At 40.7% G+C, this 16,694-nt stretch overlaps 1 protein-coding gene across 1 annotated transcript; it reads right to left on the minus strand.

Moving 5' to 3' along the window:
* Window positions 1-2,291: 2,291 nt before the first annotated feature.
* On the minus strand, window positions 2,292-4,523 carry nkx1-2a (NK1 homeobox 2a). The gene is made up of 2 exons (XM_035904794.2): window positions 4,157-4,523; window positions 2,292-2,902 (listed from the first exon to the last, which is right to left on the minus strand). The coding sequence occupies exons 1-2, from the start codon at window positions 4,344-4,346 to the stop codon at window positions 2,292-2,294; spliced, it is 801 nt and encodes a 266-aa protein (XP_035760687.2). The 5' UTR covers window positions 4,347-4,523.
* Between the last annotated feature and the right edge of the window lie 12,171 nt (window positions 4,524-16,694).

The following is a 16,694-nucleotide window of genomic DNA, read 5'->3' on the forward strand; positions in this document are numbered from 1 at the left end:
CATTTTCCATGTTTTGACAGAAAGAAGCAAATCCCATCTAACTGAGGGATGCTTGTCAGCCGTCTAACCATCAAACCGATGTCAGGAGAAAATTGCTTACCAGCCATAGTCTGCTCTTCCTCCAGTAGCACAAGCACATCTGCAGATATAGGCACAAGCCATTTACTCAGCTTGTGTATTGTAGATCAAAAAAGCAAACGCACAATGCACGGTTGAAAGATGTCAACTAATGACAACAGCTCAACAGTGGATTTGAAGCTCCCAGACCTTTGCTAAAAGACTAAATTGATGATCCTGGCTACCTAGAGCTGTAGTCTTCTGCTGGCTGGCTTCTCTCAGCTTAGTGGATGATACATTAGATCAGTCATGCATGCATGCATGGAGAAAGAAATAGATGAAGAGAAGGTGACGAGAACGATATATCCTCAGCCAGTTATACTAAAAGGATGCTGAATCCGCAGGGGGTCCATACTTACATCTGGTTGAACTGTTGTACTGTTTTCTGATTTCAAATGGCATGCACAGGAAAACGTCATGGATTATTCCCTAGTCCCCTTCATATCTATTATTTCCAAAGCAATGAAAGCATCACATATCACTTTATTTTCCCAGGAAAGGGGCTTACAAGGATTAAAAAGGCATAAAGCAAGACTGGTTAAAAAAAACACTGCAGAAATACATATGGGTTTAAAGGAGATGCACAATATATTAAAATGAAAAATAATCTCTAATTTATTAGGATTTCTTGTATCCAGAAAAGAAACCCAGTAAATAAACTCATATTATGTCAAAAGAAATGAAACAGTGACACTGTGTGGTTGTAAAGAGGAACTATACTGGAAGAAAGTAATTCACTCAATTATAAATCACATCTTTTAATTTACTTGAGATATACTGAAAAAGTATTATCCTCATAGTAAAGTCAGCCATTAGTCATTTTTGCATATGCGTAAAGTGATAAGGTAAGGTGTAAACTGGAATTAACTGCTGTATTGATGGCCAAGTAGGGATATGCTGAATGTGAAATTCTGGGCCCCTATTAGTGTTTTCTTCTGTATTTAGTTTTGTCTTGTATAAATATTGTTTAAATTTAAATCTTTTATCACCTAAAACCGGTGCTCTTTCAATATAGTTGTGAGTTTCTAGCTGAGAAAATGTTGTCTAATGTTTTGTAAATATGGATAACAAACAATCGGGCATGAAAATAACTAATAGGTCGTGTGCCTAAACTGATTAGTCTTAATAACAATAATAATTTATGAGTCATTGCTAACAAATTTAGAATAACAACAATATTTAACAATATTTAGAATAATCAGTAATATCAATAACAGGGGCATAATTTCCAGGGGGGTTAGGGGGGTTATGACCCCCCTAACCCCCCCAATAATCAGACCTAGCCAATATAACCCCCTCCGCAATAAAATTATGAATTATCTTGCATAAATAAGATGGTGATTTTGATTTTCTTTACTCATTTCAGGTATTACCAGCAAAATAGTTGCATGTTTAATCATCTGGGAATTTACCCAGATTTATTTATTTATTTATTTAAATAAACACACACACAATGTTCAGCAAAAAGTTACGTTGATGATCAATAACAATCAATAATATCTGGTGACATTGTTAGTGTGTGTATCTTGCCTGATCCAGGCAAGATTCCTAGTGATTTTTTTAACATAGGACAGCCTGTTTTTTAGGTGCATGTAGTTCATATTTAAATCATTAGTCGTTTATTAATGAACTCTTAGTACAATCACTGTTTTGACTCATCGGGCGCTTAAAATTGGAAAGGTCTTAGTGAATATTCTGCAAATGTACTCTCATTTTAATGCTGATACAAGATACACACATACACGTTTCATGTTTTTTTATTATTATAAGTTACACTGATAATTTTGTATAAATGGCAAGAGAAAAAGATGTGCATTCACTTGGGAGGTAGAAACAGTTTACCAATATGCCACAGGTTCAGGTGTAACACAATATGCTGATACAGAATATGAGCTGTCAAATCAACTGTTGAGGGGTGTGTCGGCAGATCCAGTCACAAAGTATTAGTGCAGAACTAAGAAACACTTAAATAATTGCTTAAATTATGGTTGAGCTCACAAGTTATGGGTCACTTATTTTGGAAATATGGCCTTTTATAGGGCATTGATAATTTTAAACTCTCATCGTGGTGAGTCAGTTTGACAACATGTGAGCATTTATTTTGTCCCAAAGTCTTACAAAAATTCACTTTTCTCTGAGTATAACCAGCATCAACATATCAGTCTTGGTTTGTTTTATAAATGTGGATTAAAGTAAGACGGCTGGACGAATCCGCTGGACATGAAGGGATGCAGGAGCCCTCCAGTGGTTGAAAGCGGAACACCACCCGCTGCGTGGAAGATCACATTTCCAGAGGTGAAGTTGGAGAAAGTTTGGTGGAAGCTGGCAGAGCTCGACCCACACGTGGCTGGGTTCGGACTAACATTAATAAGGGAGTTAGAGCCGGGCTGCAAGGTGCTGTCCGCCCCGGGGTTCTGCTTTTTCCACTTGGTCCTCCGGTTCTGGAACCAGATTTTCACCTGGGTTTCGGTCAGACTTAGTGACAAGGCCAGGTTTAGTCTCTCGCACACAGACAAGTACCGAGTTGCGCGGAACTTGTTTTCCAGGGCCACAAGCTGTTCGTAAGTGAACGCTGTTCTGGCTCGCCGTGGTTTGGCACAGGCCTGGTCCGGGCGCCGGCGCTTGTGCGTTGATTGGTCCTGCAAGGTGACCGCTGACTCCCCGTCTCCACTGTCCTGTTGCCCGGTCAGACAGGGCTCCGTGTCCGCAGGTGGGGAGAGAAGATTGGGGTCTACAACAACTTCGGGATGCCTGGAGAGTGCAGATTGTTCATCTCTTGCATCTTCTGTGATAAAAAAGAAAAAGAAAAGTCAGTTCTCATCCTGAAAGTCGCAGCAGCAAACCCATGTGGAGAATTGGCCAATTTTAATATTATTTATTTTCCTCTAAAACTGAGTTGAGCTGCAGTTGTGAGGTGTTAGTTGACAAAGTATGAGAAGAAACCGGAGTTTTCCTTGCTCGGGCCAAATTAGGTGACTAATTTTTGAGGTGATTCGCAAGACTGAGCTGTGTTTTTAAAGAGGTTCTTTATTTGATTTTAGAGGAAAACGGTGACATTTAAGTGAGTCTGTTATTTAAACAATTGGGACCAAATGCCAAGGAGTGAATTTAACTGCGTGGTGCTGAAGGACAGTTCCTGGCAGGACAGACATCACTTGTAACCTGATTAGGAAATGCGTGTTCCTTGTGGAGTGATTTTCCTCTTTGTTCCGTGTGAACTGCAGTTTACCAAACATAGAAGGCCTAGGAGTTGACATCTGTAAAGCGTTTGATTAGGATCCTGGGGTCGCTGGAGCGGAACAAAGCATAGATTCTGAGGAGAGGAAGATTTGGTCACTAATCCTTAAATAATTTATAAACCACACAGAGCCTCAAATGTCATGTTGCGGAAAGAAATCCCGTCTAAATCCAGCTTCGCCACCTCAGCCATGACGTGCTAATGGAGTTTCATATTTGCGGGTGGATCAATAAATGTCATCTATTTAAAGGGAAGTTTTAATCGAACGATATTTAGGATCAGACATGGATGGGGTGTGAAGTTTGTACCTGCAAGGTGCTGGAGGGAGATATGCAGGATGCAGTAATGGGATATCGATCAAAGCGCGCAGAGGCATCCTCAATGGGACGATTTAAACAATTATCTAGCCTGCCTGTCCCAATGCCAATCACATACTGGGGCTCTGGGAGCAAGCCTTTGTGGCTTCCTTGAAAGGAAACGCAGCCTTGGAAATTAAGGGAAGGTCATACAGAGATGACAATAAATCTGAGAGATAGCGCCTCACTTTCTGCTATTTGGTCTCGGCTCAGGGAAAATAAAACTTTTCAAGTATTTCAAATATTTAACTTTTTTATACGTCCTCATTTTACAGTGTTTAGACGTCTCATTTAGGTATTCAGTTGTAAATATGCACAAGATATGCCTGTGTGTTTTAAGGTAATTTACAGATCCAAGCACACAAACATTAATATATTTAATGAAAGATTAGAGCCAAGCTATGAGGTGTGTTTTAAAATAATAAAATTGAGGCGTTTTCTCTACCTGCTTCTGTGCGCTCGAGTCTGGAGTCTCCACCTGCAGTGCTGTCCGACTCCAAAGTTGTTCTCTCCGCGTTTGGCGCAGGTAACAACTTCTCCTTGATGATGGAAAGTTCATTTACCTTCTTACTGTTGAATTTGTTCGGATCCAATATGTCAACTATAGAAAAGGAAATCTTATGACTGGACGTCATTGTCACTTCTTCAGCTGAGGCATCCTTTACGCAGAAAGACTCTTGGAGATAGATGTGCTGATGTGCTCGATTACGCGCCCGGAGAGAAACTTCTCATAGCTTAGTCTGCTCCTTGTTTTCAAACTTCATCAGACCGGGTTCTGTGGCGGTGATCACCTCTTAGTGTTGTGTTCACTCCTCTGCTTCAGTCTGTCAGTCTCGGAGCGTGACCGGAGCGCAGTCTTTAAAGCGTCTATCCCCCCACCCGTCTCCAAACCAGACACGTGACACAAACACTATTAGCGTTTCACACGACCCCCTAATGGGCTCAAAGTATTCGCCGATAATCACCCATATCATTAAATTCCGCAATTCGCGACCTGAAAGTAAATTGTGCACAGATGGCAGTTGATCCATATCAGAGATCGCCCCGTCTCCCCAAATTGGACCCTCTCTCTCGCTCTCCCTTTTTTTGTAGACATCAGGAGGACGGGGACTTTCGTATATCTTTTAGCAGAAATCAGGGGTTTTCAGACTCTGCCTGTAAACAGATAGCTGTTTATTTGCTGCCACTGAAATTGTAGGCTTGTAAAGTAGCCAGATTATATTTAGATGTTGACTAAATATTTAGGAGTACACTGATAATGATTATTTACAAGTATAATGACAATATTGTCACTTCTAACACGTTAGATTTGGCTTAAAATATTGCAAAAAAAAAAAAAGCATCTCTGATGGCAGTTTAAACCCTTTCCTCCAGAATGTTTGCCTATTTATAATGCCAGCCTTCTGATATAACTCTTTTATCTTATCTGTCACGAAATTAGACTTAGTAGCCTTAGTCTCAGTATTTTTAAGAGCCCTGTACATTAGATTCCTGTGGACTGCAAGAGATGTATACATTTTAAGGGTAGAAGATAAAGCCCCAAATGACAAAGTCTGTTCTTTATTGATAATTGAAGATGTAAAATTTACTCACATACTAGAGGAAATTAAACAAAGACATAGGAATTCATGAGGATTCACTCATCTATATGCTACATTCAAAGCTAAATTGCAGGCATGGTATAAATGCAGCTGATTGTTTTCTCACCTCGTGCAATCGATTTATATTCACAGTCAATCGGATCCATAGTGCTTGCAATTAGTATTCAATAAAAAGTGACACGAGGTTGTTTGGAGCTTCATGCCTGCTGATGGCTAAAATGGTGAAACCAGCACCGGATCAATATTCTCAGCAGGTGTCCAATACAGATAAAACCTGATGGGTAACAGGCAGTTATTTTGGATACTGGGAAGCTAAACTAGTAAGTGAAACTGCACAGATCATCTTGCTCCAAACTTCTTTCAATCTTAGAATGATCTAAATTATTCTTAATACTTTATTTTGAGTTAATCCCTGCTCTTTTTCATGTTTTACTAGAAATAGACTTAAGAGGCATTGCAAAAATGTACTTGTGTAATAAAATTGTAATGTAAATTTTACTATCTAAGCCTGTGAGGTCCTTATGTTGTGAGTATGAGACAGAAGGCAGACAAGCAATATCTCTGTAATACAGGCTACCAGTGCTGTAATGATTGTTAATGTCTTTGTTCTTTATTCTTTTGCAAAGTACCTCTTAATAGTGGTTTTGAAAGGTGCCATATAATTAAAAAAATTACTTACTTTCTTGCTCATGGGGGATCTACACGTGTTTGCACACTGTTAAAGGCCCCCCTACACAGTTTCCTGTGTTACTTACACAGGTCAAGATGATTACTGTGTTACATGGGAGTTTTATTACTTTCCAGTCATAGCCTTCTGGACTGGCACAGTCTGTAGTTACATAGTCAAACATTTGTTGAAGCCACCACTACAGGGTGTCCGCATGTCAGCATTTACATGTGTATGGCACCTTGCACGGCCATTACTGTAGTCCCTCCATATGAATAGAGCCCAGTGCACATTGGAGGTTTACAACTTCCTACATGAAAGCCCAGTGGCTGGACATCTGTTTGATTGGGACAAAAGGGACGAGCCTCGAGGACAAAGAGGCCCTCAGGTAGACTTCAGTGAGCGGGAACAGCAGCTGGTTCAGCTCCGAGTCTGTACGGGCCAGAAGGAGACTTCAAAGAGGAGGAGAATTCCTTGTCGAACACAGTGGGGAGCCAAAGAGACACACTTCCAGCCAAGACCCCCCTCCAGGGTCAGTAAAGTCGTCACTTCACAGGGAGGCTGCCCCCAGTCTGCTAAACATCAGATAATTTGTCTTAATGGCAGGAGCAACATTATGAGCTCCAGTTCTACTCACACACTGTAGTGTCTATTGTTTTCTCAAAAGTCCACAGTCTCCCCAAATCTCCTGTAAAGTGGGACTCAAACAAAGGCTCAGCAAGTGTCTGGTTAACCTTTAAGGGCCCAGTATATCCTCTGCACCAGCTGCCAAAACCTTTTAAGACATATTACTGAAGAATATAGTCATGGGCTCTCATGCTTTAGCACTCATGTTAATGTTGAGGGAGACAGTGGAAAGATGACAGGAAAAGAGTGTGGAAGAGTAAATGAGAACGATCAGGAAAAAAAAATGAAATTAAAAAAAAGAAAGGAAACTAACACATGTGAAATTAAGAACATGAAAATTTGATTTGATATCTGCTAAATATAATATTGTTACAAGTTTTTGTTACCATTCTTATGTTGACATTTAGCAAAATTCTACATTGTGCTTCTAAGTGCAGCTTCAAAAAGCTGTTAGCATAGAAACAGCAAAGAAAAGAGGTTGAATGCTCTTCTTCGTTGTTTCATTCCAGTCTTTCTGACATATAACCTTTCAGTTATATTTGTAACTTACTTTTGATGTTGAGCTTGTTTAGGCATCTTATTCCCACATCATGTAGGCCTTTTCTGAACTGAATTATTAAAGAGGATTCTTTCAAATCAACATTAATGGGATTTCACATTTTATGAATGTTAACACAAAGGCTTTTCAGTGAGTCTGTTTAACATTTTAGAGTAAAAAAGCACTCACCTTCTCAGGAGCCACTTAGTACAGTTGAGTGCAATCACCATTTATATAAGATTTTTGAGTAAATCAAGTTTTTATAGTGCGTAGTGTTTCACTGAAATAACAACAATGACTCAGGTGAACTTAAAAAAGTCTAATTTGATCCTTTAAAACCAACATAGTAGAGTGAGGTTTCATTGTTTTGGTTGTAAACTAAACTACACTGACCAAACTGGAAGTTTTGTCTCTTGAATTAAGCACCCAATGGTCTGACAGTTTTATAAATAACAAAAAGTGTAAGAAGTCAACAGCTCTGAAACATAAAGAAAACCTGCCTGCTGTCAATCAATTTTTGAGTGCATTTAACATGGACATTAGTAGTTTTAATCATTTTTCTGGAGTTATCTCAAAGCATTCACTGTGTTTGCAGGCCATTGGCACTAATGTGTGCCAGTGTAGCTCAATACAGTATAATATTCCTAAATGGGCATAAAACTTTTTCACCTTTTTTTGCCAGCTCTTCTGTGTTCACCACATGCCTGTGGATGCTACAACCAGCCAGGCCTTCTTTCAGTTACCCCTCTGTGTTTGTGTGACTCTCTGACAACAAGGTCAGTGGCATTGCCCAGTAATTGTCCTAACGGCCTGTATACCTGTTGGGTGGAGGCGAGTAATGAGAGTTTTTCATTACAGGCGGGACGGGTGAGTGCGCCTGGCAGATGCTGACAGGCAGCAGATGTGTAAAGTTGGGGGTGATTTGTAAAGGGGTCAACTGCCTCGCAGAGGAGATGGAGGGCGATGTGGGATGGGGGTAAATTATGCTGAGGGACACTGTCAGTCATACCACTGTCACAACAAGGTAAAGGTCAGTTCATACATTGGTGTTGTCAGCTAGCGTCACAGAATAGTGTAGTCGGGTCAGGAAAGTGTGTAAACTTTGTACCAAATAATGACTGGAGGGTGTAGTTGAAAGGGTAGCCATTTTACCCGAGACTTGTTTTATCCACAGTCATGGAAAAACTGCCCTGAGTTAGATTTATGTGTGTTTTCTATTAGTTAGTTTTTGTGGGTTTTTTGGATGCACAAAGCTAAACGGGCCTGTTTCTGTTTGAATATCCAGTGTTTGATGTTTCATGTACCTACGCTACAAGCATCTGGTGTACTATAATGGTCAGAAACTGAGCACAAAAAGGTGTAGCTTAACTTGAATGGATGGAGACTGATCACCATCGCCGGCCCAACAGGGGACTGAGAGACACTGAGAGCATTACGGTCCTCACCATATCTGTGGCCCTTTTGTGTTTTTAGTTTTCCCTTTCCTCCTGTCTTCCATGTTTCTCTGCCTCTTTCTTCAACTTTAGTGTTAGTCCTAATGTTGCAGGTTAGTTATTTGTCTTTTGGTTACTTCTTATTTTACTTTGAAAGGTTGGTTTTCACATGTGTCTTGTGATTTTACTTCCTCTGTTTGTTCCTTCTCTTGCTTTTATTCTTTTCTGCCCTACCTCGCTTGTTTCCACTTATGCCTTCTTCCCACCTGTGTCTCACTTACCAGTCAACCGCCTGTGCATATACATATAGTCTTGCATTTCCCTCTGTTTATCATCATATGACCCTGTGCCTGCTCTCTTTGTTTGTTTGTTTTATTTCTGCTGTCACTTTTGCTACAGAATGTGATGAGCAGCCTGTTTTTAAACTGTGTGAGGACACCGGAGCAACCAGAGGAAACCCACAAAGGCACAAAGACATCCACACACAAAGAACGCGTCCAACCTGGAGATTGTAACCATGGACATTGTAAAACATGTGTTTATTTCCTGTTTTTTTTGCCTGTCTTATTTGCTCTGTACAGTGTCCTTGGGTGTTTTTTATTATTATTATAACTCTTAGGTCTGCGAAGCCCATGTGGAAGTACCCTGAAGTGGCATTCTGTTTAAATGTCAGCAGGGGGCGGCTTCTCTAGTTGAAGAAAGTCTACCTGTTCTGCTGAACTTAAAATGCTCCAGCAAATACTTTCCTGGTGAGTTCATGCACTCGTGTTGAATAAAACATGACATTTTGTAAATTATGGTCATTATTTGAGGATTACAGACACTATGCTCACTTACAGACACCTTGTCAATAGCAAATCGTTAGCCAGTGAGCATGGGGTGTTCCCAGTTTCGTGTTCAGATTCACTTCTTGCTCATCATGTCAGCTTTCAAACACCAAAATGATGACAGCGGAAATGTTCAGCTGGAGGCTTCCTTTCATGACTTTGCCAATGGGTGTCATCACGATGGTTACGTCGATCGAATACTTGGGACTTAAAAATATTTCCTGTAAAGTAGCAGTGCTGACCACTAGTGTTAGCCTGTTCTCTTCACCGTGGAAGAATTTCATCCCACGTTTGTGTCCAGAGCTTTACAAATTGCAAAGCTTCAGGAAATGCAGAATCTAGCCCACCAATCACAGTGAAAAGCTGCAATCAGCACATAAAAGTGCACATGCAGTGTTCGATTTGAGACAAAATGAATTCATGAATATATCTGAATTTATCTGAACTCGTCCAAGTATCTGAGGACAGATTGTAGAGGAAGGTTTGTGTGCTTTATAGGTATACATTTATCAAAATCATGATTGTGGCTCATGAGAAAGATGAGAGCGATTAGAGCTCTTGATCTCACTTCTATTCTTTAACCTCAGTCACACGGTAACTGGATAACAGCATTAAACACTGATGTCATACTGGTAAAAACACTTAGAAATGAAATACAAACAGCAAAGACTGCTTGGTGTAAATGTGTTACATAGCAGCATTTTGTCATTTGTACAAAGCCAGGTTGGCTTAATTTATTGTCCCTGCTGGACTATAGATTATATGGAGTGCAAATTAGTCTACATAGGTATTTTGGCCAGCATCTCTTGTCCACACAAAAAATGCAATTGCAGTCTAGGGAGGTGAATGTCGTGGTGAGCAGAGGAGAGTGCGCACAATTAGAAAGACCAAGAGGATACAGGGAGAAAGAGCTGCAGCTGCCTGTTTTCCACAAGGCTGAGGCCTGCTAGTAATGGCTCTGGCATCTGCACAGAGCGCACTGTCACTCAACACAAGCATTGATTAGCCATTGTTCTGAGAAGGTCACATCATAATTCATTAACAATAATTAGTCCCGCAGTGCCACCTGCACTCCTTCTCTCGATTGCCCTGTTAAATTACGAGCAACCATCACGGTTCACGCGTGGAACAATGAAGATATATCTGCAACGTAAAGGCAAGAGCTATTAGTTACATTATTTAAATGGACCCGTTTAAACCTGGGGAGCTGTCTTTATGAAGGGCAATTAGGCACTAACCATAATTGATAATTCACGCTAATTACAATTAGGAAATATAAATAGTGGGTGTAGGATTAATCATCATTGCAGTTAAGCAGGGAGCAGCCACGGTGGAGGGCGCGTAGGTGTGATGGAAGGCGGTGGATTACACTCCATTCATCTCCATCTAGGGCAGAAACAGATTGTGTTTGTCCCTTTATATTTTTCCATTGACCATTATCTCTGTTTTGTTTCTGTGCCCTTGCTAAATAGTTCATGAGGTTGTGAATTTGTGAGACTGTAGTTAGTGAACTGCAGAATGAGCGCAGTGGCTGTGTAATGGCAGATGCAATTGGAAGGACTGGTGTCGTGCCATGCCCAAAACGAGTTTTCAATTTCAGCATAGTTTTAGCATTGTGTGTTTACAAAAAATGTCAATTCTCAACAGGCATTTCCCTCAATAACTCAAAAATGGAGTTGGCCATTGCTTGGGTTCCTTTATGAAGCCACTCATGTTGTATTTGCAACAAACCAGGTCACTTCCTAGATTACATTTCCTTCAAATCCTCTAGTCAAATAAAGGTTTCCCAAGGTCACCTCATCTGACCTTTGAGCTTGATTCCTCAGCTGCAGTGATGAAGATGCAAGTCCCAAGCCACATTAACATAAACAGCTCTTGACCACAAACTCATAACACAGTTAGATCAAATCTATTTCCCCTTGTTAAGAAATTCAGGCTCTTGTCTTATAGATGTGCACTGGTAAGCTTAAACTACACTGCAATCTGTGAGTAGAGAAAACACTGGTTTGAAGATGGCAGCTTGTGTTTTGCAAATTAAACAACACTGATAATGCAGCGTACTCTTTGCCTTTGTCTTTGGTCTGAGAAGGCACAACAGTCTGATTTAAATACAAATACCAAGCTGTCTTAGCTGAGCAAACAAACGAACAGCAACTGGCCTCTCTGGTAGGTATGTAGGCATGTTGACTCAGATGTGCCCCCATTAGACTTTATTGCCTTATTCACAAGGGATTTGAATTAATCATTGGCGTTTGTATGTGTGTGTGAGAGAAAGAGAGAGAGGGGGAAAGAAAAGAGGAAGACGCTGCTTTATTCCGTGCAATTATATGCAGAATTTAGCCCGCTTCATGCATATGGACTACACAACGAAAGGGGGGGTTCTTTTGGTAAGTGATTTATGATAATGAAGAGCAAATTCTACATTGTAATCGTCTGCCATCTTTCATCTGTCCTGAGGTCAGAGATACTTTCCAATCAAGGTGTCTCTGTTATATATTAACAGTCTTTCTGAAGTGTTCTCTGATTTTATTTTTTATTTTTTTCGACTGAACCGAGTGGAAAAAACTTGCATTTGGCCCTTATTTTTATAAAGAAAATGTTCTGTTGAAAACTTTGCACAAAATAAGAATTCTTTTTTAGATCCACGGTGTTCAAATGGGGCCCCACATCGTGAGGCCCCCACTGTCGCTGGCAGCCGGTGGTAATTGCTACAGTGAGAGCTGGATCAGTGGAGCCGCTCTAATCAATAAAGTCTTCATCAACCATTTCCCCTGATGATTCTCCCTCATTTCTCCCTTAATTGTTCTTTTTCATCAAACAAGGTCTGTGCCGTGAGCATGTGTGTGCGTCTTTGTATGTTTGTGTGCTCCCAGGAGTTTGTGCTGCGGTCTTCCCTCTCAATGGACTGTGGCTAACAGATTGCTAATGGAAGCTGAGCTGCAAACAGCAAAGGGAACCTTTGCCTCTCATAACTAGACTGTGACCTCCATGGGAGGAAGATTAGTGTTGATCCAGCTTCCCTAGAGCAGCTTCACTGCTGACACTGAGCATGACCACTGACTCATACAAGGCCTTAAAAGTTTTGTGTTATATTTTAGCCATTCACATTAAACTCAAAGGTAGCCCTGATATATCTCGGATTTATTATAAGCACATAAATGTAGTAATAAACTGCAGTCATAGGGTTTAATTAATGCTCTGGCACATATGAAATAGCAGTTAAGGACCGATTCCTACCTGCTAGAATGGATCTATTTACCCAGTGTGCATTTTACATAACCCTGATAATATACAGGAAAATACTTTACTTTGGATTTATTTTTTTCACTTTAAGATACAAGCCTCTGATATCTCTGCTGCCAAACAACTGAAACAATCAATACTGCCTTTCCTCATTATTTTTTTTACATACTATTTCTGTAACCTACAAAGAGTTAAAGATATTATTTTTGTATTTTGTACTGACCCTTTACAGAAGCAGTTTTTTGGCATAAAAAAACGTGTTTAGAGCCATTCTTGCTCATTGCATAGTTGATGATTTTTTCATAGTAGATTGTTTTTTAAAGGATGTAAAGCAAAATATTGCCCGCTTTTTCTGTTTAGCTTTTAAGCATCTCCTGAAGATGTTTTCTTGTTGGTTTTCATAGCTGTGCCCTGTTCTAGTGCCCTGCAACCTTCATCCTCAGACGTTTTGGCCCATGGCTGCCAAAGAATCGGAAATGATTGGGGTATAATTGTTTTCCTTTAGTGCTTATTGCCCTTCTGTGCTAGTAAAACGGTTAGGGTCCAGGGGGAGGTTTGATTCCAGTGGGAGGAGTCGCTGGCTTTCATAAAGCGTCCCCCTTGGTTGTCTGGCTCTGCAGGCTCCACTGCCCATGTGGAGCATCCTGCAGTCAAAGGGCCGAATGCAGAAGGGGGAAAATGTAGGATATTTGTTAAAGTTAAATTGGCACTTGTGTTTTTTTAGGGCCAAAACGGTCCAAATCAGAGACACCAAACTGCACATTGTTGATTCCCATTCCAGAAAGGTTGATGTAATAAAACCTGTAGGTGTATGAAAACAGATTAAAGAGTTTACAGATTTTCAATGCACATTGAGAATTCTTCACTAAATACTTTAAATTATTTTGTGACTCACCAATAAATCTGGTCAGCTGATCAGAGTATTGTCTGTCAGAGGTGCAGTGGGTCATTAATTGTTCTTAATGAGATATGAGTGGACAGTCCATGAAATTAAAACGAGTTGACTTCACTTTAACCCGATTGATTTCAAGTCAGGAATCCAGATTAGGAGATAAAAGAGCCACTTGCCAGATTTCTTTTTAAAGTCTTTGTATAAGCTCAGTATCATTAACTTCACAGTTTTCTATTTCAAACTTGGAGCAAACCACCAAGGGAGAAAGATATACTTAATCATGATTCAATATTTTCTGAAATCCATTTCCTATTTTGCAGAATTAGAATCTGAAACATTTAAAGCATCAAAGTATTTTATTTATGCTTCAAAATTAAGGGAATAATTGTGGCATTGCCCATAAAATATAATTCATTTCAATTTTTAAAAAATGCTGCGCTAGAGTAACTTTCTGCACATTAATGCTTTTTGATATAAAACAGCACATTTTGCCATTAGAGCTCTTGTACTGATGCAATTAATGCTGCGTTGGCACGCCATCAAAACAGTAAATATGTTCTAGATGAATCTGTCCTATATTAAGATTTATGAAACCTTTAGGGTTGTTGACTTACAAGACTTGAGAAAATTAGGTTTGAGTTGTCTAACAGCCGGGCCACTCATCTCTTCAGTAAACTGCCATATATCGTGCCGCTGTGGGTTTTATCGACATATTCCATTTCTGAAGTCTTTACCTTTTATGACCATTTTCATAAATTTTGCCCGGGACAATCTCAGTTCTCTGTGGGGTGATAGAAAGATCATCTCAGGGGTGTAGTTTGATGCTTCAGCACCCTCTCACATGCACATTTGTACACGCACAGAAACACACACACACACGCATATATATTTATACTATGAGCTGTGTGGCTCACTCTCTTTCCTCTTTTTGTCTGCTGATCAGAGATGACCCCTCCCCGCTCAGTGATGAAAATGATTCAGACTCTCCCAGACGTCAAGGGAGAGGACGGAGAGTGTTGAATGAGTTTACAGATGATGAGAGTCTTAGATCGGGACAGTCTGTATTTACAGCTCAATCACTTAACAGAGCAGGCCTCTCTATTAGACCCCGATCTATCTGGCTGGGTGACAGTTAGCAGCAAATAGGGGAGTATAAGGGACAAGGAGGGCAACTGATAAGACCTCTGGGACACTGAGAGATCTCTGAGGGAATAGCTTGAATTTCCTACCAGTAATCCATTTATGTTAGTTAAGATATTGGTCAATTACAGGCCATAGTCTGTCATTTAAAAGTCTAATTTAAAAGGATGGTTGCAAGTGTATGAGTTAATAAGATTGCATTTCACTGTCTGTTTTCTCTTAACTTTTAATTTTGATTCCAGATTTAAAAATCTCCAAATTTTAATCCCTTTGTGGTCAGTTTTGTCAGTTAACAGAGTACATAACAGAATCACAAATACATCCAGCGATCCATCTTTGGCCACTTATGGAGGTCAGCAATTATGTGAGGGCAGCAATCTAAGCAAAGACACCCAGACCCCGTCTCCTCAGGCACGTCCCCCAGTTCATCCAGGAGGACACAGAGGCATTCCCAAACCAGCTGAGAGACATAATCTCTCCAACGCGTCCTGGGTCAGTCCCAGGGCCTTCTCTCAATAGGATATGCCTAAAACCCCTCACCTAGTAGGTGTCCTACAGTGGGGCAAAAAAGTATTTAGTCAGCCACCGATTGTGCAAGTTCCCCCACTTAAAATGATGACAGAGGTCAGTAATTTGCACCAGAGGTACACTTCAACTGTGAGAGACAGAATTTGAAAAAAAAAATCCATGAATTCACATGGTAGGATTTGTAAAGAATTTATTCGTAAATCAGGGTGGAAAATAAGTATTTGGTCAATAACAAAAATACAACTCAATACTTTGTAACATAACCTTTGTTGGCAATAACAGAGGTCAAACGTTTACTATAGGTCTTTACCAGGTTTGCACACACAGTAGCTGGTATTTTGGCCCATTCCTCCATGCAGATCTTCTCAAGAGCAGTGATGTTTTGGGGCTGTCGCCGAGCAACACGGACTTTCAACTCCTGCCACAGATTTTCTATGGGGTTGAGGTCTGGAGACTGGCTAGGCCACTCCAGGACTTTCAAAGGCTTCTTACGGAGCCACTCCTTTGTTGCCCGGGCGGTGTGTTTTGGATCATTGTCATGTTGGAAGACCCAGCCTCGTTTCATCTTCAAAGTTCTCACTGATGGAAGGAGGTTTTGGCTCAAAATCTCACGATACTTGGCCCCATTCATTCTGTCCTTAACACGGATCAGTCGTCCTGTCCCCTTGGCAGAAAACCAGCCCCATAGCATGATGTTTCCACCCCCATGCTTCACAGTAGGTATGGTGTTCTTGGGATGCAACTCAGTATTCTTCTTCCTCCAAACACGACGAGTTGAGTTTATACCAAAAAGTTCTACTTTGGTTTCATCTGACCACATGACATTCTCCCAATCCTCTGCTGTATCATCCATGTGCTCTCTGGCAAACTTCAGACGGGCCTGGACATGCACTGGCTTCAGCAGCGGAACACGTCTGGCACTGCGGGATTTGATTCCCTGCCGTTGTAGTGTGTTACTGATGGTGACCTTTGTTACTTTGGTCCCAGCTCTCTGCAGGTCATTCACCAGGTCCCCCCGTGTGGTTCTGGGATCTTTGCTCACCGTTCTCATGATCATTTTGACCCCACGGGATGAGATCTTGCGTGGAGCCCCAGATCGAGGGAGATTATCAGTGGTCTTGTATGTCTTCCATTTTCTGATGATTGCTCCCACAGTTGATTTTTTCACACCAAGCTGCTTGCCTATTGTAGATTCACTCTTCCCAGTCTGGTGCAGGTCTACAATTCTTTTCCTGGTGTCCTTCGAAAGCTCTTTGGTCTTGGCCATGGCGGAGTTTGGAGTCTGACTGGTTGAGGCTGTGGACAGGTGTCTTTTATACAGATGATGAGGTCAAACAGGTGCCATTCATACAGGTAACGAGTGGGGGACAGAAAAGCTTCTTACAGAAGACGTTACAGGTCTGTGAGAGCCAGGGATTTTCCTTGTTTGAGGTGACCAAATACTTATTTTCCACCCTGATTTACAAATAAATTCTTTACAAATCCTA

The sequence above is a fragment of the Neolamprologus brichardi genome, chromosome 13, assembly GCF_056152115.1.
Source record: "Neolamprologus brichardi isolate AB-2024 chromosome 13, ASM5615211v1, whole genome shotgun sequence".
Lineage (NCBI taxonomy): Eukaryota > Metazoa > Chordata > Actinopteri > Cichliformes > Cichlidae > Neolamprologus > Neolamprologus brichardi.

Bases quoted from the DNA above. Each gene is read 5' to 3' on its own strand.
- nkx1-2a (XM_035904794.2), bottom strand. From the start codon at position 4,346: ATGACGTCCAGTCATAAGATTTCCTTTTCTATAGTTGACATATTGGAT. The intron at 2,903-4,156 runs GTAGAGAAAACG...TTTTTATCACAG, and splicing joins ACTCGAGCGCACAGAAGCAG to AAGATGCAAGAGATGAACAA.